General features: G+C 43.1%; 1 protein-coding gene across 3 annotated transcripts in view; it reads right to left on the bottom strand.

Annotated features, from left to right (window-relative positions):
- Positions 1–21,518, bottom strand: part of DTD1 (D-aminoacyl-tRNA deacylase 1) — a 220,553-nt gene that overhangs the window by 984 nt on the left and 198,051 nt on the right. The window contains exons 5-6 of one of the 3 annotated variants that reach the window (XR_003855423.1): positions 13,762–13,945; positions 3,225–3,276 (exon numbers count right to left, since the gene is read on the bottom strand). Coding sequence is in view for 2 of the 3 variants with exons in the window: in XM_029593775.1 (XP_029449635.1) it covers positions 13,790–13,945 (156 nt within the window). In the remaining variant the exon portion in view is untranslated. Of the gene's footprint in view, positions 1–3,224; positions 3,277–13,757; positions 13,946–21,518 lie in introns of all 3 variants that reach the window. The other 2 variants (XM_029593775.1, XM_029593774.1) reach the window with 2 other exon arrangements.

The following is a 21,518-nucleotide window of genomic DNA, read 5'->3' on the forward strand; positions in this document are numbered from 1 at the left end:
CATTGTTTCTATTTAAAGAAACTCCCAGTAATCTATGGAACAGTCGCTACAATGAAACAGAAAAAAATATTTGCTTTCGTAGCACCCTGTTGTTCAATTAAAGCATTTTTGTTATACACAGATTTACAATTAAATTTACTGATCGTAATGAAGAGAAGAAATTATCGTAAATCATTTCTGGTAAAAGCAGCTTCATTCCTCTTCATACAACACTGGAACCTAAGGGAAGCTCCCTGACTATTTTTGTAGACACACACGTATTTTGGGATTTGGAATGTCAATGGATAACGATAAGCTCGTGGCACGTGCGGCCCCCCCCTCCACCTGGCACATGGCTTGCTTGCTGACAGCGCAGCTTTTGCCCCTCTCACGGTGCCACCCAGGGACTTCACAAGGCGCTGGAACATCTATGGTGATGGTCAAGCTTTTTTTTTTTTTCTTTCCCCCCCCCCCCCCCCCAGCATATTTACTCTACTGGTCTGGAAACCCCTGCTTGGTAAGAACAAAAAGATAAGCCCACCACCACCACTGGAAGACTTCTAGTGACTTTATTTAGCTGGTCTGTCAACCCGTAGGGCATCAACCCTTAAACTGAGCACAGAAAGACAGTAAATGCAAGGAGAGCAGGAGGAGGAGGTGTTCTCTTGAAGAGCTCACATTCTCTTATACACACAGTTATGCAGGAAGTCATAGAAGGGTAATATTCAAGTAGCCCACATAGATAACAAAGGAGGTGGGGATATTTACCCTGTCATCTTGCAGCTAATCTCAAACAGAAATTACCAGGGTGCTTTTCTTTTTGAAAGTTAGCTAGGAAAAAGAAAGCAGGCTTAGCAGTGCCCAGATACTTTGCAACTGCTATTTGTGGGGGCTGAAGGGAGAAGGGGGAATATAACAGCGCACACATATTTGGAAATCTCTTGTATGCACCCTGGTTTCCTCTTTGTGCCTAAAAGACCACCCCCCACCCTTCCAGGAATTCCCCCTTTTAACCCAGTTAGAAGTATGTGCACTGTAGAAGCCCATGCAGACTTTCAGAGCACTTTGCAAGGAGGCCAATTTACCTGGTTAAATGGCTGAAAATTGTCCTTCACATCATTAATCACACAGATTCCTACAATTGACAGCTAGAATCCACGGCTCATTCTTAATCTTATTGTTTTTCATCCCTCAAGGTTACTTGGAGGTTTGACTTATCTCAGAAAAGCAAAAAGCTTAGCTTCCCCTGCTTATCATGCCAACTTTCTCCCAGCACAGCATCTTAAGCAGCGTGCCGAGCGCTACCTGGTCCCGCTGCATCGGCAAGTGAAAAGGTCATACTCTGACACAAAACCCTGCAGAAACTGCGCAGGAAGTGGGGACCCTTCTGGATACACCCAAGGGTTGTTTCCCCCCCCCCCCCCCCCCGCTCTCGTGATTAGGGCATCGTGCATCAGCAACATTTGCTCTCCCCTCCTCTGCCTCCACTTGGATTTCAGCGTGGGCATGGGTTTTACCATCACCATGACCGTGAGGGAGCAGAATGAATGTAGGGCAAATGCTCAAGCAGTAGGACCTACTTGTAAATGTAAGATGGTAGAGGCAGAAACTTAAGCCTCTCCCTCTAAAGCTTCTCATTCTAAGAGAATCAGACTTTTGCTGAAGTGAACTTAAAATTTGGTCACACAGGCCGGAGCCTGTGTGCCACTTCTCCTACTGGATTTTATACTAGGATTTTCTGGATGCACTGTTTGGATGACTTTGGCTGTGTTTTTCATTTGCTTCACCTGTGGCAGGATTTCCAAATTTTCTGCTCCCCCTACTTCCTGGTTATTCTGGTAGAGACACTGATCTTGGAGAAGGGGGGCATTAATTCTTTTGCTCCTTAGGAGACAATTCTTGTTCTCAGATTTTATTTCTAAAAATCTCTCTTTCATATCAGGTAGAAAGAGGTAGTTATAAAGAGTTAGAAATGCAACATTCCTTTTACTGAAGCAGAAATACAAGCGAGGCAGTGTAATAACTGTAGGGAAGTAATCTTTAGGCCATCCTTATGGAGGCCCTCTGTGTCCCCTCCTCTCTGGACTTGGGATAGAGGCTGCCCAGTTCAAGGCAGAATTGGGTGAGAAGTGGCTTCCTTCCATACTTAAAGGCCAATATTCAAAACAGCCTCACATAACTTACACCTGGCTAATGTTTAGCCAGATAAGTTATCCTGAACATTCAGTGGGATAAACATCCCACTGAACATCCCTGATTAATGTTATCCAGCCACCTTCAGCTGGATAACGTCAAACCTTACTGGCTATCTTTTGAATATCATCGGTTAGGTGTAAAGTTATCCGGCTTTGTGTGGCTGGATAATTTTAGTCTTAACTGGTTATTATTCAAAAGAATATAGACTAAGTAGCAATAGAATGTTGAAATTTAAAAAAAAAAAAAAAAAAAAAAAAGTTGGTGCAGGGACCTAGCAGCCCGAATCCATGCCCCCCCCCCCCCAACCACACTCAATGTATAAAAAAAGAGTAGCTTTCTGTTCCAAGACTCCTCCACTTCCCAAACCATCCCAGACATTATGAAAAACAGGTGTTGGTACCAGCCTCCCCCCTCCATGGTTCAGAATGGTATCAAATGAAGGCTCCATCCTACCCTCCCCCAACCACCCGGTACCTCAGAGAACGCCTCCGCAATGCTGGAAGCATACGCCATCAGCGTGGTCAGGAAGCCTTTGGAGATCAGCAGTGCACTGTGATCCCAGAGCTTCGGAGGGGTTCTGTAAGGTACTAGGCAGGTGGAAGGAAGAGGATGGGCCTTCATTTCTTACAATTGCAAACCAAGGAAGGGGGGGGGGGGGGGTGGAGAGAGAGAGAAAGAGGCAGGCACCAACACCTAAAACTTTCATTTTTTTCATAATACCTGGAAGGATATGTGTGGTAGGAGTCTCGGAATGAAATGCTACATTTTTTTTTTATTTTTTTTTTTAAATAGGCTATTGCTACTTAACCAGCTATATTCATCTGAATATAGCCATTTAAGGCTAAAGTTATCTGGCCACAGGATATCCTTCAAATGGATATAAATCAGATGGAGCCTGTTTAAAGAATGGCTGCTAAAATGGTCAGAGGTCTTCATTATAATGAGTATATAGATATAGATATATATATAGACAGATAGACAAAGATCTAAACATGTATACCCTAGAAGAAAGGCAAGACAGGGGAAATATGAAACAGCTGTTTAATTACCTTCAGTATAACAATGTACAGGAGGCAGGCCTCTTGCAATAGAAAGGAGGTTCTGGAATGAGAGAGTCATGGGATGAGGATGAAAGGGGATAAACTAAGAAGCAAGCTAAGGAATTGTTTCTTTACAGAAAGGGTGATGAATGCATGGAGGTGGAGGAGACCAGGACAGTTATATGAATTTAAGAAAGCAGGGGAAAAACCACAGAGAATCCCTGAGGGAGTGCTAGGGATAGTAGAGGTGAGCAGTTGGTGGGGATGGGCAGACTGGATAGGCCTTTATGGTCTTTATCTGCCATCATGTTTTTGTAAATGGGAGTATCTACCCTACTCCCAGATGTGCCCTTGCAAACAGTAAGTGGTCCTTTTCCAGCCCCTTCTTCAGTGAATACCAAAAAGAAGTGTTTGTTTAGCATTTCTTTTTCTTTGTCCCTCTCCACACATTTCCTGTTTTTTTCTTCTCAGTCTTACAATTCAACCGCTGGCCTTTCTCTTTTCACTGATACACCTGAAGAGCTACATGGCTTATCTGTAACAGGTGTTTTTTGTAGACAGCAGGACAAATCAGCCACCTTGCTCTATCTACCTCATTAACAATCTTTTCATCCACTTGTATTTTTGCCACTTTGACTTCTTCCTCTGTCTCTTAAGCTTTACCAGATATTCTTTCCTGTGTTTTTCCTGTTGAGATGCTTTCTACCTTTTGAATGTTCATTTTTCCGTCCTTTTTTTTTTTCCTCTTTCTAGCATCCCTTTGGAAGACCATAGTAGTAAAACCTGCGTGTAACTGCTACATGCAGACTTTCCTGTTAATTTTGAAAGCTATTTTATGCTTTGAAAACGCTGGGGGTAAAGTCCCCTAGTATGCACACAAGTTACACACAGAACGCTACAACTGCTCCTAGCAGTGCACACATTCTATGTGCTAACTTTCAGTTGAAAATCTAAAAGTCTACGTGTTAAAGTCAAATCCCTGCTTTGACTCTGCCCCCTCCCCCCAGAATGCTTACCACGAGTGTGCATAAAAGTATGCATGTAATTGGGTTATGCACATACTTTGACACGCATATTTGTAGGGCCTATTTTCAAAGAACTACTTACAATCATAAAACTGGGTTGTATGCCTGTCAGTAGTTTTATTCACTTTCCTGATATGAAGATTTGTATCCCTTGGTATAGGTCTCTTTCAATTTAGTCCACTATTCTTGCACATGTTACAAGTTCCTGACATGGCCACGTTTTGGCAGCTCTGTGTTTGTGTGTGTATCAAGGGAAATTATTAAAAATCTTTAAATGGGAAAAGACGATGAAGAAGAGGGGAATAATGAGCTATCGACCATGCGCTGATATCTCCCAAATAGCCATTTCTATCAAGGTCCATTTATGTGCGTGTTTAGATATATCAAACATTAAAGCTGAATTGCTGCTATTCAAGAACAATAAAAAATATCAAATAAAGAGATCTTTAGGTTTAGCTTATTATAAGTGTCATGCATCTAAAATTCATTCTTTAATATAAAAATTCCTTTATTGGATTTTTTGTATTGTGGCCAGTTGGCAACACATGCCAACTGGAGTCATCAGTGAGTAGAAGAAAGTAAGATCTTTTCCCCCCTTTTTTCTTTTATGTATTTTTTTTCATTTAATAATTTTGATAGTTCTCCATGACACAAGCGCATAGCTCGTGAAACATGGCCATGCTGAAAATTTTAACGTTTTTGTATGAAGCAATTCTGAAATAAAGATTTGTTTTCAATATTTATTTTGTAAACTATTTCTCTCTTGGATGATGACAGCCATGTTTTAGGACAGCTCCTAATTATTTGATTATAAGAATAAATATTTGTTAACACATTTGTTGAAAATTAATATTCTCCACGCATGTTTGGTATGAATATTTCCCCCATGTGCACACACATCTATCAAGGGTTTTGAAGGCCCACTTGCCTGATTTTGACGAGCTGGCAAGCACAGCTACAGCCCTTGTGCTACAGACCAGCTGGCTCGAGCCTTAAGTATGGGAACTGGCGGCAGACGCACAGGCTGTGAATGGCATGTAGGGTATAGACTCAGCGTTTCAACTCTCCCCAAGCTGCCACTTGCCTCACTGCTGGGCTGAGCAAGCTGGGAAGAGAGACAGCGTGCCTTGATCACCAGACACAGCTTACTGAGCAGGAGCAGTGTCAATGGCAGTGCTCTAGCACTCCCCTGTTGTGTTCCCATCACAATCTGGCAGAACTGCTCATGAGCCTTTATGCACATATCGCTGTGTCTTTGACTGAACTTTAAATCCTATGCTCACAGTGAAGGGCTGTTAATAGGCATATATTTGTTATTCCTGCAATAAGATAGATATGGACTGGCTACATGGAGGGTGGTGTGGTACAGATAGGTTGGGGAAGGCGAGGAGGTGGTGCTGAGGAGAGTGGTGAGGGTGAGGAGTGCGGAGGTGTTGAGGGAGAGACTGGTGGGGCTTCAGTGGGTAATAGCAGAATAGGTAAAAAAAAATCTGTAAGGATTTATGTGATGTAAGAATGAAAATAATATATCTTTTTTTTTGGGGGGGGGAGGGGCAGGGGGTTGGCGGGGGAATGAGTAACATAGCAAGTTCCTTTTTTCCCCAGTGAGTGAGTCTTGGAAGAATACTATCACTCCCTTCATTACTGGATTTTGTTGGTGTTGTAGGAGTGCCTCTATACTTGTCACCCTGGGTTAAAGGCAGAGGATAAAAGTGGTACGCAAGGGGGAGAAAGAATAAGAACTCAAAGAGAAACAGGATGACCGATCAAAAAAGTGGGCTCAGAGAAGTAGGATCAAAACAGTTAATTCTGTTAAACTGTCAGGTGCAATGAGAGTGAAAGAGGGGAGAAGAGATTGCGAATAAGACAATAAGACGGTCAAAAAGTGGAAGGAAAAGACACTGAAAGTAAGAGGGAAAACAATTATTGCTATGAATCAGGTCAGGAGAATGACATTGTGAGCAGAACGGGAAAGTTAAGTGAGCTCATTAGCAAAAGAAAGGAGGCCATATACGGAGACTTGTCAAGGTGAATGTTAAAGTGTCTCTCAAAATAAATGAAGACAGAACAGAAGGAAATCATACTCACCGAGGAATAATGAAAAGAATTCTGAGAGGAGGAAAGAGAGGCACAGAGAGGAGGAAAGGAAAAGTGTAAAGGCTGAAATATAAATCCTGGTCCACCCTCCATCGTCCACCACCAGGAGAGGAAAAAGACCTGCCAGCTCACCAGCAGAAACCCAAAAATCAACGAGATCCAGAAAGTCAAGAGGGGGAGAAACGTGGTAAATATTTGATGTATATATGTATATATATATATGTATATATATATATATATATATAGATATATATATATAGATATATATATAGAGAGAGAGAGAGAGAGAGAGAGAGAGAGAGAGAGAGAGAGAGAGAGAGAGAGAGAGAGAGGGCATAAAAATGAATAATGGAAGCTTTATTCGTTGCTTAATGGGAATTTTACATAATTCTGAGAGTGGCGAGTGTGTTGGAGATGTAGTCAACCTCTGGGAATTCCACTTACAAAGATGCTAAATGCGAGCCGTCTTTATTTATTTATATCCTGCTTTTTCAGGCACTTCAGAGCTGATTACATTCAGATACTGTAGGTATTTCTCTGTCCCTAGAAAGCTCACAATCTAAAGGCTTCTTTCTCTAAGCCGCAGTACATATAAGCAACTACTGCACAAAATTTACCTTGAAAATCACGTGGTAATAGCCAATGTGCACTGTGGTATTCACAAACGCTAGGAGGCAATCTTAAGGAAAAATGACAAACGGGCGGGTGGCACCTCGAAGACTAACCAGTGTATTGAGGCATAAGCTTTTGAGGACAGAGTCTACTTCGTTGGATGCACAAGTGTCAGATCAGGAAGATATGGAACCCCTGCAGAACAGGGCAGACCAGGAATAGTCGGCGCCACCCTTGCTGTGGTAGACCCCTGCACAGAAAGAAGTCACTGCTGACAAGAAACCAGTTGCCTGATTCACTAAGGCTAGTCTCCCATTCTGTGTCCATGGGGAAATACGTTGATGAATCAGGCTCTAGGTTAGGTGGAGATGGCATTGCGATGGGGGAAAGATGATGGAGGCAAGGAAAGAAGAAGAAGAGACCCTGGATGGGAAAAGAGAAGAGCAGCAAGGACAGGAAAAAGGGAGGAAGTAGTGATAGGTAAAGAGGAAAGAGGCTGAAGGGAGGAACAGAGGGAAGGAGAAAAAAAAAAAAACCTGAATATAATAAATAAAAGCAACAAAGGAACACCTCCAAAAGCATCTAAGAGCGGAAAAAGAGACAATGTAAGTAAAACCATATTTTTCCAAGGTTCTTTAAAAATAAATAAATAATTTGAACACCAGCCAAAATTGTTAACACTTTTCCTCCCCTGCCAATGATTGGCAGATATGTGGAATATGCACATCAGCTACAGAGACCCAGTCAATGACGAAGTGCCATGAGAGTATGTAGCGCTAAAATATCGTCCTGTACAGATGAAAATGGAGGACAGAACTTAGCAATGAGATTTTTTTTCCTTTATGATTTGTTTGCTTAGTTTATTCCCTCCCCAGCTGCATTCCATACTCCTACAGCATCTGTCCTGGAGCAAGCAGTGTGTGCTCTCAGTGGCACTGTAATGGTCAGCAGAGGAGGTAAGCTGCCTGACCACGTGCAAGCAAAGCTTCAGCTGATGTTAGCAAGCCTGAATTTATAGGCCTAAGCAGCTGCCTAGGGCACAGAATTTCCAAGGCATCAAATATCCAGCACGAACAGGAACCTGCTTCCTACAGAGTTGTGCATTGGCACTGCTTCAAAAGGGTGCTGAGGTGGCACTCGGGCCCCTTCCGGTGCCATCGGGTCCTGCCTATGGGAGCCAAAATCTTAAATCCTGCCCTGGATGTGGTAAACATTTGGTGACATTCTTAAGGGCTGGATAAAATCATGTATGTGGAATAATCAAGAGCATGGAAGCATATTTAACCCATGAAAAATACAATTCCGTTTGCCCAGAGAAAGTGTAACAAAGAAAAAGATAAGACAGTGATTGGATTCATCGAGGTCTTTTCCCAAAATGGAAGAAACGCTTTAGTGAATCAGGTCCAGAATAAGGCAGAAATGAAATGCAAGACACTAATGAAAATAAAATACTAGTTCAATAAACTATGAAATCTAGAAAAGAAATGCAACTGGGCTAGAAACAGTCAGATGGGAGATAAAGTTTAAGGACAAAATGACATTGGCAACTGCACAGTTGATGCTTGCCAACGACTGAATGCACCTATGGCACTGAACAATGTGTCCAGGTCATTGGTAGAGCGCAATAGTGCCCAAGACACTCAGTGGTACCCATGGTGCTAAATAGCACCAAGGGTTCAACAACCTTGATGGCAAACCGCTAAGATTTTGATGACTCCACCTCAGCCGAATGTGGCAACAGTCTGGTGGCACCAATGGTGCCCATGGTGTCAATGGTCTGGTGACCCTGATGGCACCCATTGTGCGCAACTGTGTCGAAGGGCAAGTAACATCGACATGTTCCACAGCACCCGTGGTGCTCAAAAGAGTGGAGGACACTTTGACAATGTCGATGGCGCTATGGGGGTCAACAGCTTCGACAGCATCTATGGCAGTCGACAGTCTTGACAGCATCTAAGGTAGTTGGCAGTCTCAGCAGCACCCCCGGTGCTCGATAACACCCATGGTGCATGGCAGCATCAATAGCGCACATGGCACTCGACGTTGCCCATGGCATTCAACGATGTCTTCACCCATGGTGCTCAATGACGCCCAAGGTGCTCGACAGCATCAGCATCCACAGTGCCCCAGGTCTATGATGTCAAAGGCGCTCCAGGGCACAGTGGCATTGATGGTGCATGTGGTACCTATATGGATATTACAAAGGCTCTCACCAGTGCCTATGGCAGTCTACATCAATGGTGCTGCCTGCGCTTGATGGTGCCCTTGTTGCACTGGGAATGCCCGTCCCTAATGCTCAAAGGCCCTGTCATGTGGCATCAATGGCCCTCAACAGAATCAAGGGTGTCCATGGCATGATGGCGTCCATGGTGCCCCATGTCGCCAAAGGCACTCGAGATCTATAGTATCCAGCTGTACCCAAGGTGCTCGACAGCATCGAGGGTGTCCCTAGTGTCCCAACACCTGATGACACTTGACTGCATCAAAGGCAACCCTGGCATCGAATGGCAACCATGCGCTCGATGGCATCCATGGTGCTCTACGGTTCCCACCAATGCCTGTCTATGGTTCTTGATAGCTTTGCCTCGAGGGCAGTCTTGATGGCGTCAAGACTATCCATGGTACTCAGTGGCATCCCTGACGCTAATGCATCAGACCATTGGTGCTCTGGCATGGATGTGCATGGGTAACTGATCACAGATGGTGCAGCAGATGGTGCAGCAGCAGCAATGCTGATAGCCAGGGCTCATGCTCACCCTCTCAAAAGAAAACTGCACTGCTCGAACTGACAAGCAGGAAGGGAGTCTATGTCGCCCAGGGTACCAGACGCCTTAGGAATGTGGGGGAAGGATGAGCTCTCCCTCCCCACAGGAGTGATCTGGTCCTTGATTCCTTCAGTGCCTTGACCTCCGTCAATGCCCAGCAGTCAGATGACATCACATGGAGCTCCTGCCTGGGCAAGAACTCAAGCGAGTCCTCAGGCCCAGAGGCCTACACGATCCACACACAGACTTGTATACTGCCAATCCCACCAACACATGACAAAGGCACAGACAGATTAAGGAAAGAACACACAGAATAAGCTGCAGATGCAGCATTATTTATTAAGAAAAGAAAGCAGACGCTGCCACACTGTGCAAAATAAGGCCCGCCATGTGGCTGGCATAGAGATTAAATAAGAGAAAAAAAAAAAAGGGAAAATAAATACCATAGGCTAAGGATATGAAAAAGGCTGCAACTCCAGGAAAAAAAGGGAGAAAGCAAAGCTGAATACCGACACTACCCACACAGCTCTCCGGAAAAAGAGAGAATGAGGGGCTCTGCCTAAGGAGACTGGGAAATAACTACAGCTGCACATGCTCAGTAGAGCATGCTGAAAGCTCTAGAATCTTTGAGATCAAAGTTCCGTGGGAGGCTCCATTGGCTTATGTCACCCATGTGTCAGGACTGCCATCCTGCTCGTCTCCTTGGAGGAAAAAAAAATGAGTGCTGAAGTTCAGCGCAAATTTTCTTTACTCACTTACCACCACAAGAGCAAAATATAATAATGAAGGAAGAGAAAGGTACAGGATTCTGAAAATTCTGCCAAGACTCGCTCGGTGGGGAAGAAACAACTCGCCATGTCTTCCGCCCCTCCCCCCCCCCCAAAAGAAATTGAAATACATTTACATTCTCATGCCACAAATCCATATACAATTTTTTTTTAACCTCTTCTGCTGTGGTCCACTTAAAGTCCTAGCAGTCTCTTTCCCACCACAGCTCAACCCCCCAACCAGTCTTTCCTTCAACTCCTCCCTGCTTCGGGTAGGGGAACTCTAATGGCTGCCACTGCAGGCGCACAGAGATGGCAGAGAAAAAAAAATAATAATCCCTATCGTCTCGGCAAACTCTGCTGCGCTTTCCTTTGCCACATCTGCTTGAGTAAAAGTGACTCCTAAACCATGCAACAAAGCATACAGTAGCGTGAACTCCAGTTTTTTTTCCCTTTTTGTTCATCTGATTGTTTTGCTGTGTGGATTCTGGGGCTGTTAGTGGATCAGCAGGGATACATTTTCTAAATAAATAAAACAGACAAGACAAAAGAATAATATTCATACTTTTGCAAAGATCTTGCTGAATAATGACCATTTTTGGCCCAGATATAACAAACCAATTGCCTGAAACTGACAGCAGACACAATCAAGTGGTCTCTTAGGAGCTAAATATAGCTGTAAGCAGTTCACCGAGCATCTGTGCAGTGCACACCATGCCAGTCCTAATGATATATGGCAGTGCTGTTTTACATGCAGCTTCTACGCTGGCTTGCAATTACGTGAGACTCCCTCCGACAAACTGACTTTTCGTTCAACAGTGAAATCAATACTGAAAAAAAAAATGGAGGACAATCATCCATGAACAAATCGAAGTTAGTTGATTTGTTGTTTAAGCTCTTAAATAAGAAAAAAAAAAATCCTCCAAAGGAATAGTGTTGGGAGATTTGCCCACTTTCTACAGCCATTATTCTATAAGAACATAAGAAATGCCATGCTGGGTCAGACCAAGGTCCATGGAGCCCAGCATCCTGTTTCCAACAGCGGCCAATCTAGGTTGCAAGTCAGATAAAGGCAAGCATTCTCTTTTCAAATGGGCTGTGGAGACGTGGGGAGAGTGTGACTTTCCCAAGGTCATACGAGACTCAGTGGCAGACAGCAGTCTTGAATTCATGCTCCAGAACTTCACCTGAATCATAATTTGGCACTGCTAGATTACGCCTCTTTCCTTAGTCCAAGATATGGGTATGATTTACAAAAAAAAAAAATTGTGTTCAGGATTTTTTTTTTTTTTTTTTTTTTATAAAGTAAACCATATACAAACCTTCCTAAAGACGTTTTGTCAGTGTGCTTTCAAACCTGATCAGGTGTTCCAAGGAAAAGTCCCTACTGCTTGATGCTCAGATCTGGACCAGCACCTCACAGCAGTAGTGGCTCAAACGTGCAAGAACTCTTTTCTGAGGACATGTGTAATCATGCCTACCTCTTCTTCCTGGCTACAGCATGAGCTCTGAGGTATGTTAATTAACGGGCAGCATTCAGGGCATGGATAGCCAGGCAACACATGCACAGAGCACCTCCTCATTTTTTCCATCTTTGAGTCCCTTCAAGTTTTCGTCTTATCCCCAGGCTAAGTGAGATGGACAGAGTATTCACTGAGCACTTTGAGCTTTGGGAGCAGCAGCAGTGAAGGAGCTCTGGCAGCCACAAGCAGCAGCTAAGGTAACTGAGCCAGCCTCCCACACCACACCAAGTTCTCCATTCTCCTGTGGGGGCTGGGGCATTGTGATAGGTTCCTGTGCCTTTGCCTCTTCTCTTCCTTTGTTTTAAACTTTCTGGGGGCTTTTAGTGCTTCCCAAGCTCTTCTTCTGGCCATATGCATCCTCTCCATCAGGCCAATTCAGTAAAACATACGGGAGAGCCGGCACTCAGAGTTGAGCACCCGTTCTCCCGACGCGCGTCCAGGCACTTCTCCTGGGCACGCAATTCTCTATTTAAATTAGGTGTTGCGCTAATAAGGAGGCGCTAGGGATAATAGCGCGTCCCTTGCGCCTCCTTATTAGAGGAAGCGGCAGCTGTCAGCGGGTCCGACAACTGACATTTAATTTTACCGGCATCGGTTCTCGAACCCGCTGACAGCCACAGGTTCGGAAAACGGTCGCCGGCAAAACTGATTTTTTTTTTGGTGCCTCTGATTTAATATCGGTATGATATTAAGTCGGAGGGTGTACAGAAAAGCAGTTTTTTTCTGCTTTTCTGTACACTTTCCCGGTGCTTTCTAAGGTTAATGCCTGCCCTTGAGCGCTATTAGTTGCAGGGTGGTTGGCAGCGCGTTTTCCACGCACTATCACCCCATACAGTATAAGGGATAATAATAGCGCGTCTAAAACCGCGCGGCTGAGCGCACCGTTCTGTATCGGCCTGCGTGTCTGCATTGCCTGCTCTGTGGAAGCTGGTGTGCCTTGCAACATTTTTGCCTTGGGCATGAAAAGGTTGGGAAATACTGATTTAAAGAAAGGTACCTACTAAGCATGCACTTGGAATGACAAACAAAAACATATTCACATAAAAACAATTGTAGTAAGAGTGCATTCTGTTTCGTCCTAAGGAATATCTTCCAGGTCCAGTTCAAGTGCAAACACTACCAGCCAAGTATTTCCTGATACGTCCAAAGCCACTCAGGCTAGGTGTGAATTTTTTTTTTTTGTTGGCAAGAAGCAGGATGTGACCTCTACGGGGGGAGCATCCTTTGTGTTAACATTTCCTTGTAAATATGAACTAAAAGAAGAAGGTGTGTTCTATGAGCGAAATCAGTTGCACCTTTTTCTACAAGCCAAGGTTAGACCCCCCCAACACTACAGCATCCCCATAAAAGACATTTTTTGTCTGTTTAAGAATATTTTAAAAGGCATGTGTTTAGTTTGGGGGGGCGGGGAGGTTTATATCTTTCCCGGATATTATGACTCCTCCTGCTTGGGAGTCTATAGAGTATATTTGGAAAAGAGGGCTTTGTTTGTTTTTCTTACATTTAATTCTTTTTTTTTATAATACTATTTCTTCTGATACCAAAGTGTTTCCTTCAGAAACTATTGTGTTTTTGTAATGATGAAACTACAAATAAAGGAAAAAAACAAAACAAACAATTCTACTTCATTTTTCCTATTCAGGCGGGGGGAGGGGAGTGTTGGGGGATGTAATGAACTGCAAGCTACAGCAGCGTTTGCCGTTCTAATAAGGCACAGGGTGGAGTGTCGGCGGGGGAGAACGAGCCCACTTACGTACTTGGGAGGGGGGTTCTGCTTCCAAAGATTTATGGTTCTCTCTCGGACGACACATCCCCCTCTGCCCCACTGCTGGCACTGGGATCATCCTTGCTGCGGGGGACAAACTTCTCTTTTCCCGATTCAGAAGGTCCCTTGCTTCTGGTCTTTTCTTTTCTTTGTTGCTGTTTTTCAAGCTTTGCCAGCTAAAGAAAAGCAGAAAAAAAAGAGAAAAAGGGGTGAACTAGACAAATGGAACCGGGGACAAGGATTCACGGTTTAAATCAACATCTTGCAATGCCTGCCAAAGAAGCACCTCACCCAAAACAAGATTATTTCATGCTGCTAAATTTCTCTCTTTGGTACAAAAATTTGCAAATGATGATGACTATTAGCCAAACAGCAGGGTAGCTTTCAAAATGCTCAATGTCAACAAATGGCACAGCAGTTAAAAAAAAACACAAACAAAAAAAACAAAACTTAATATCATCACAATGTGCATGAACCTCCCAAAGACTACAATTAAACTGACCTGGCCTGTTTCCTTGTAGGAAAGGGGAAAAAAAGATGTTTTTATATTAGGGGTATAAAGAACACATGAAAAATATGAGCTGGGAAGTGCTCAACTATCAATGGCAGAAATCTGAATGAAATGCATGAATGAATTAGAAAATTATTAGGGATGACACACTTATAGGGGGCAGGAGAAGAGTCAGACAGACACAGACATTCCAGAAGATTAGTTCACCTGTAGGAAATGAGGCTAAAAGATCAAATTGTAATGTAGGGGCCCACTGAGATCTCTACCAAGATGTGGCTTTGTAGAAAGGCTATACATAGAGACAGAAAGATGAGCATACCATCTATGCCACAATACCCCCTGCAGTGGTCAGAGGCAATTCTATCATAAGGCAGGGTGAGGCGACCGCCTCAGGTGGCAAAACTTTGGGAGAAGCAAAAAACGTGCCCCCCGTAAACGCTCCTATGGCAGCTGCATCACTTTGCCCAAGAACATGGTCACAGCGGAGACCATCCCACCGTGGCCCGAAGATCGAAGGACTAAAGAGAAGCCCTGTAGGCTGCTGCAGACTCTTTCCCACAGCAGTCAAAAAAAAAAAAGGAGGGGGGAGGCTCTGAGATAATGTGTGTGCATATGGAGAGAGAGAGCTTTTACATATGTGTGAGTGCACCTATATACAGGTCTGTGTGTATGAGAGAGTGAGCCTGTGTACGTGTGTGTTTGTGTGAGTGCCTGTGTGAGAGAGAGCCTGTATGCATATGTGAATGCATGTGTGTGTGTGTGTGTGTGAGAGCCTGCTTGTGTGTATGTGTGAGAAAGACTGTATGTGAGAGAGCCTGTATGTGAATGTGTGTTTGTATGAGGGTCAGAGAGCCTATGAATGCGTATGACAGAAGGAATGTGTAAGTGTGTGTATGTGAGAGAGAGGGGATAACCTTTTATGCCCCCCCCCCCTTTCCTCCAATCCATGACAATCTCAGGGTAAATGGAAATCAAAAGATCCTAGATATGAAATTGTAATTGTTATTGTTTTGAAATATTTTATTGATTTTGAGAACTTGTTAAAAATGTTCTTGAGGTTAATTATTGGATGATCTGTTGATCAGCTGTTCTGAAATATTTATTCCCTCTATTAATATAGTTTTACTATTAGGATTGGTGTATTTTATTTCTTGATTTTATTATTTTATGAGGAATGATGGCATTTTTGTTTTTCCATTGTTGCAAGGTATGCAGAGTTTGGCTTGTTGTGACTTCCAGTTTAGTTTTTGTCTGCACACGTGTAGTTTATGGTCACTTTATTCTATATTTAGTGAGGGTTTGTCTATGTTCTGCATTTGTGACTGAGGGGAGTTATTCTGCTGGCATATAGTTTCTGTATAAAAATCTACAGCAGCCTGGCTTATTCTGTTTTCCTAATAGGATGTCTACTGATGGTTTAGGGCCTGCTGCAATATTTGCAGTGATGCCTTTTCATAGGTAGGGTTGTTACTGTTTTGAGTGCTGGCATTTAGTGCTGTTTTCATATGGGAGGTTTACTATTTATTTATTTATTTATTTAACATTTTTATATACCGAAATTCATGTAGCAGAGTTACATATCAATTCGGTTTACATTATAACATTAAACAGGCATGACCGAATGCAATGCAATTACATCGAACAGAAGAATAAACTTGGGTCAAGCAAACTGGGGATTAGATAAATAAATAACTAATCTATATTGTAATTCAGTTTACTCATGGCTTTCTGAGAGCCAAGCCCACATTGAAAACATGTTACAATATGCCTAATATCATATGGTTTCGAAGTATCTTTTTTTGCAGGGTTTTCTGGTTGGTACCACAGCAGTGCATGTAAAAATAATATACATGTTGATGTGATATTTTTACCTCAGAAGACTATGAATGTCCTTTTTCATGTATATAAATGCACAGTTTTTATTTATGTGAGATGAGAATTGGGAAGGAGGGGGGGGTGCAAGGCTGTAAAGTTTGCCCAGGACGCCTAATATCTTGCACCAATCTGAAGACAGTGCGCCACACACAGCCCCCCCCCCCCCCCCCCATATTTATCTATCTTGCACTCTGGGGAAATGTGGGAGGCAGGTGGTGGGGGCTCTTGGGAGTGGGGCAGGTTTGCCAGCTTTCTAGAAATATCATCACTAACACTCCTCTCTCATCCCTGCCTCCCCTCTTCCCCGGCATTTCAAATCACCGAAAGGGCCAGACCCCCTCCCCCTCTTGGCCCTCTCCATCTGACCTGTGCTGTGCTTTGAGGGGGGTGGGGGGAGAAGGACCATCTCAGCCCTTGCCTCAGACAGCAGATTGCCCTGAGCTGCCCCTGGCAGTGGCTACCTGTTTCTATATAAGACAGAGTCCACTAGAGCATGTTAGGTGTGGATCTTTGAGTTTGAAGTCAGAGGGGCAGGAGGGTTTCTTTTGAATTACTTTTTGTTATGGAGAAATCCTAGATCAAGTACATTGGGACCTGGAGATGTGAAGAGTTAAGAGACTTTCTTGCCGATTTTCCTATTTGAGTGAGATGAGGACTTTTCAGTTTGGAGGGAAATTTTCCCAGCCTTTGAACACAGGGATTGGTTTTATTTTGCTCATATTTTCTCTCAACCTGACAGACTCATTACCCCACGGAGAAAACTTGGACATCATTCAGTATACAAGGGGAGTAAAGGAAAAGGAGAGAAGTGACACCCATCCAAGTATGGGCATTCAGGAAACACTTCAGGAGAAAAAAAAAAAAAAGACGAAGAGAGGAGGAGTAAGAATCTGAGTTAAATTGGGTCAACAACCCCACGGTAGAGAAATCCCAGGAGGAAACCCTAAACTACTCCCAAAGCAGGAATGGACCTGGCTGGGACGTCATTGTTGAAGAAACTACAGAGTCACAGATTTATCACAAGTAACTTTGCGTTATGGATTTTATGAAAAGAGATTTGCAAATCGTGCAATGTTTCACCTTTAAAGAGACTCATCAGTAAAGTGTTGGCCCACCACCTTGTTTCCAAGAGTGACTACTGGCAGAGACTACAGAGATTGTAATTTAACACCTGGAGGGTTACCCTCCTCCCCCTTACAGTGAATCCTGTAAATCTGGGTCCACTAAGCCTGTCTAAGTGCTGAGGAGAATCTTAGCTTCAGTTCTGAGTGTGTGCCCTGGGACTTCTATGAGGGGTTACAGCAATAAAGCATCAAGGGTCCTTGCACAACTGAAAAGGCAATTCACAAGTTGACGTACAAGACTTTGGCAAGGTCTTATCCTGAATATGGGATACACTTTCAGCTACCTCAGTACCAGAAGGATATGTAGAAGATTAAAGGAATTAAAGGAAGACGCAAATAAAAGAGCTTATGAAGACCAGGACAATTCACTACGGGAGGAAAGGAGGTGAAGGGAGGATAGACGCTACACTAAATACGTTTAAGATGACCATGCTTATATTTAAGCTAGAGATCATTCTAGAAAGAACGAAATGGTAAGGCTCAGAGGACCAAAGTTGTAATCAATTAAGAATACATTTAATTTAAAACAGAAGAAACAATTTTCACCATTTAAGCTTTAACGTTTCAGAATGGTCTACTGCCAACTTAATTAAGACATTCTTCCATCAAGGTTTTTTATTCTTGAACTAGACATATTCCCAACTGTTAAAAGTATCAGTGTGAAGAAGGCTGTATGAAGAACAAAGCAATAGTCAAAGGCACTCAGAAAAGAAAGCTGAATGTCATGGATAAATGGTTTTTCTTATTTAGTCTAAATAATATGGCTAGAACTGATCCAAAAGGACACACAGTAATGCCGCATTTTCTCTGCCGCCTATGAGCTCCCTCTTCGCAGCGGAACAAAATCACCACTTTCAATGAAGTAAAAATTCTGCCTTCTCATTCTGCCTGTCATAGCACAAACAATTTTAGCTTGCAGCTATGCTCTGACAGCCAACAAGCACTGTATTCAAATGTGTTTATTTTAAGGGTATTTATTAACTATGATTAAATAAGCATTTTTTTTTTTAGCCCCAAGATCAAATAAAAACAAATCTGGCTTTATATTACACATAAGCCTTACAGACAAATAAAACAAGAAGTAGACATCTGCATTACAAATAAAACATTGCAAGCGCCCCCACTCCCCTCCCCTTTAGAAGAACAGGCTTGGGTAGAAGAGGGGAAGAAGACGTCACAGGGAGCCTGGAGCTTGGTTTGTTTTTAAAATAAGCCATTTTTATTGGCAGAATAAGCACACAGAAAACGAGGAGGAGGGATGCTCCCATCAACCCCAGTTTTCGGCAAGAAGCACTGAAATCACGTCAGCTAATAACCAGAGCCCCAGCAATCTACTCTAACAAGGCAGATCATAAAATATCCGTGCCTCTGGTTTGTTAGCGCAGGGCTACCAAACCTGCCGATACTTTTTATTTTTACTTCCATCTTTTACTGAGGCCACGTGGACACTAGAAAGAAAACAAGACAAAATCCGCAGAACCGATTCTGGCTCATATCTCGGTATCTTAACATTTCCCGTCATTAACTCCAACCTCACTGAAGTTTTCAGCAAATACCTGATTGCAAACTCAACACCCCCCCACAAACCATCAAAATAAAGAGAACACAATGTAGAAGAAAGAGAGGAAAAGAGAAAAAGAAAAAAGAAATAGAGAAAGGGAGAGAAAGCCACTGGTGCTGGATGCTGTCAGATCCCGGGCGAGCACATGCATTGTAATTTCTCTCTTCTGTTAATTTTCCCCTTGCTAGTACATCCCAGACGTTAGGTGGCCATTGTATCGTATCCAAGCTGATAGTTGTTGCTTTTTTTCCAGTTTGTCATAAAGTGCAGCAACCAATAAGCTTATTGTTAATGGGACTTGTTTCTTGTCCCAGAAAGTTCTAGCAAAATTATTCCCGGATTTACAACATTTGGTATAAACTTCCAGAAAGGTAGGACTGTCCCACCAAACGTGCGACATCGACCCTTCCACCTTTTCTCCAGCATTTAGAGCAGGCATTCCCAGGGGCGAGGGGGGAAGGAAGATAACATGGGTAGATCGCATTTTCAAATCTAAATTTTGTAATTTTCCATGAAAAATAACAAAAAAAAAAAAAGCACCCGCACCGTACCTGCAGCAAGTTTCAAAGCAAAAGCATGCATGCACATGGTCTTTGAAAACTGGTGAAAATCCACGGGTAAAATATAATCAATGCAGTTTTTACACTTAAAATTTGAGTCTGAGTTTCCAGATCTCTAGAGTCATGTCATGATGCTTCATCTGAAACATTTTGCAGAACAGGAAGAAATTAAACAAGCTTTATTCAGTTAGAGACTTTTTGGCTACACAAGGGGGCTTGATAGGAGGTTTGTGACTAAGGCTGTTAGTTAAGAGGAACAACTGGCACTGGTACAACTGCAACATCGCCCTCCACTTCAACAGCAAGGGGGGGGGGGGGGGAGTGGACCAATGCTGGACCCAGACTCTTATGGTCTAGAGAACTCATATGCAAAAATCGTGGAAAAAAAAGCAGAGGATTGCTTTAGAACAAAGACCAAAAGCAAAGCATGTTCAAGCAGTATATCTGATTATAAATATTACTACCCTTAACATAAGGCTTGGGGGTAAGCAGCAGGGAGCGGCAGTTACTACTCTGAACAGAGACATGAGGTAACCTGCATGAAACTTGTTGGACAGAATGGATGGACCATTTGGTCTTTTCCTGCTGTTGTTTCTATGTTATACTAACTATTAGGGATGTGCATTTGGGAGAAACAAAATGGGAAATGACATTTTCTATTTCGTTTCGGGTTGTTTTCAAAATGGTATAAATTAAATTCCAACAAATTCCGGCATTGGGACAGGACCCAGTCCCAGGCCCGATGCGGGAACCCAGTCCAAAGACTGGGACCCGATGCCTAGGTCTTGGCCCAAACCCAGACCCAACACCCAATCCTCAGCCAGGGGCCCAGTCTGAATGCTGGTCCAGACACCTAAGCCTCAGCCAGAGACCATTCTGGACACCTGAGCCTCGGCCCAGGCCCAACCATAGGGCTTGGCTCAGAGGCTGAGTCCGATGCCAGGGTCTCGGCCCAGGCCTCAGAGTTCCTCTTACAATGTCTTTTTTTCTTCTGATTTGAAATGATAGTGTTCACGCAGGGGAGGGGAGTGAAGGACACTATTTTGTTGTATGGCAGTTCAATTAGCTGCCGCTTATCAAAATGGCACCTGCCGCTGGAAGGATGCGCTGGAGTTAATTCTGGCGTGTCCTGAGCAAAGATTTTCATTTCACATAAGAAGAAAGAAGACGTCACAAGAGGACCTCTGAGGCCCAGGCATCAAGACCAGGCCTCGAAGCCTGGGCTTTGTGTAGGGCCTAGGCCGAAGTTGCGGCGACCTACTTAGTCATTTGCAAGGCTGAGGCTTCAGCCTGAGCCTAGCTCTCCTCAGTGGATCCCCTCCCAGACCAGGTAAGAGGGGGCTGAGGATGATCCTAGCCCTGGCATTTTTGCAGGTGGGAGGAGTGCCCCAATTCTTTTTTTTTGTTTTCTTTAGTTTTCAAAAATGAATTAAAGAAAATATTAAATGAAACAAAATTCATGGGGGAAAAACTCCAGTAACATTAAAAAACAAAACATTTTTACCCCTACTAACTATTCTTCCAAACCATGAAATATTGTATCTGGACCACTAATTTAAATTATGGTCCAGGATTTTGAATACATCTGGGTAATTACATTTACTAAAATGTATTTATCGCTTAACACATATGGCCTAAGCAATTTACAAAGTAAAATATTACATTTTCAAAATGTTGTACAAAAACAAATTTCTGTAATATACAACAAAAATTTAACAGACATGATAAACTCACTCTGATCTTAACAACTTCTCTATAACACAAAACTCAGTGTACTGCATCTAAAGCTCACAAATGTATCACATCTAAAGAAAAGAAAATCATTAGCATACAATGAACACTAAACTTAGGTAACAATACCTGCAAACCCAGCAATATGCCTATCCACAAAATTGACACCAATTTTCAAAGTGATCTTACAGAAGTAAATTTGCTTTGAAAATTGCCCCAGGAAAAATACCCACCCACATTTATATTTACACCAGGAAAAAGTATGCTCCCTTCTCACACCTGCCTCCAGGAACATCTCTGCTCATTACATACAGGCCCTATGGGCTTAGGTTTATGCACATATAAGGCCATTTTCATGGGTGAAGGACTGTTTGACCAGTGGAAATG

Source organism: Rhinatrema bivittatum, chromosome 3 (genome assembly GCF_901001135.1).
Source record: "Rhinatrema bivittatum chromosome 3, aRhiBiv1.1, whole genome shotgun sequence".
Lineage (NCBI taxonomy): Eukaryota > Metazoa > Chordata > Amphibia > Gymnophiona > Rhinatrematidae > Rhinatrema > Rhinatrema bivittatum.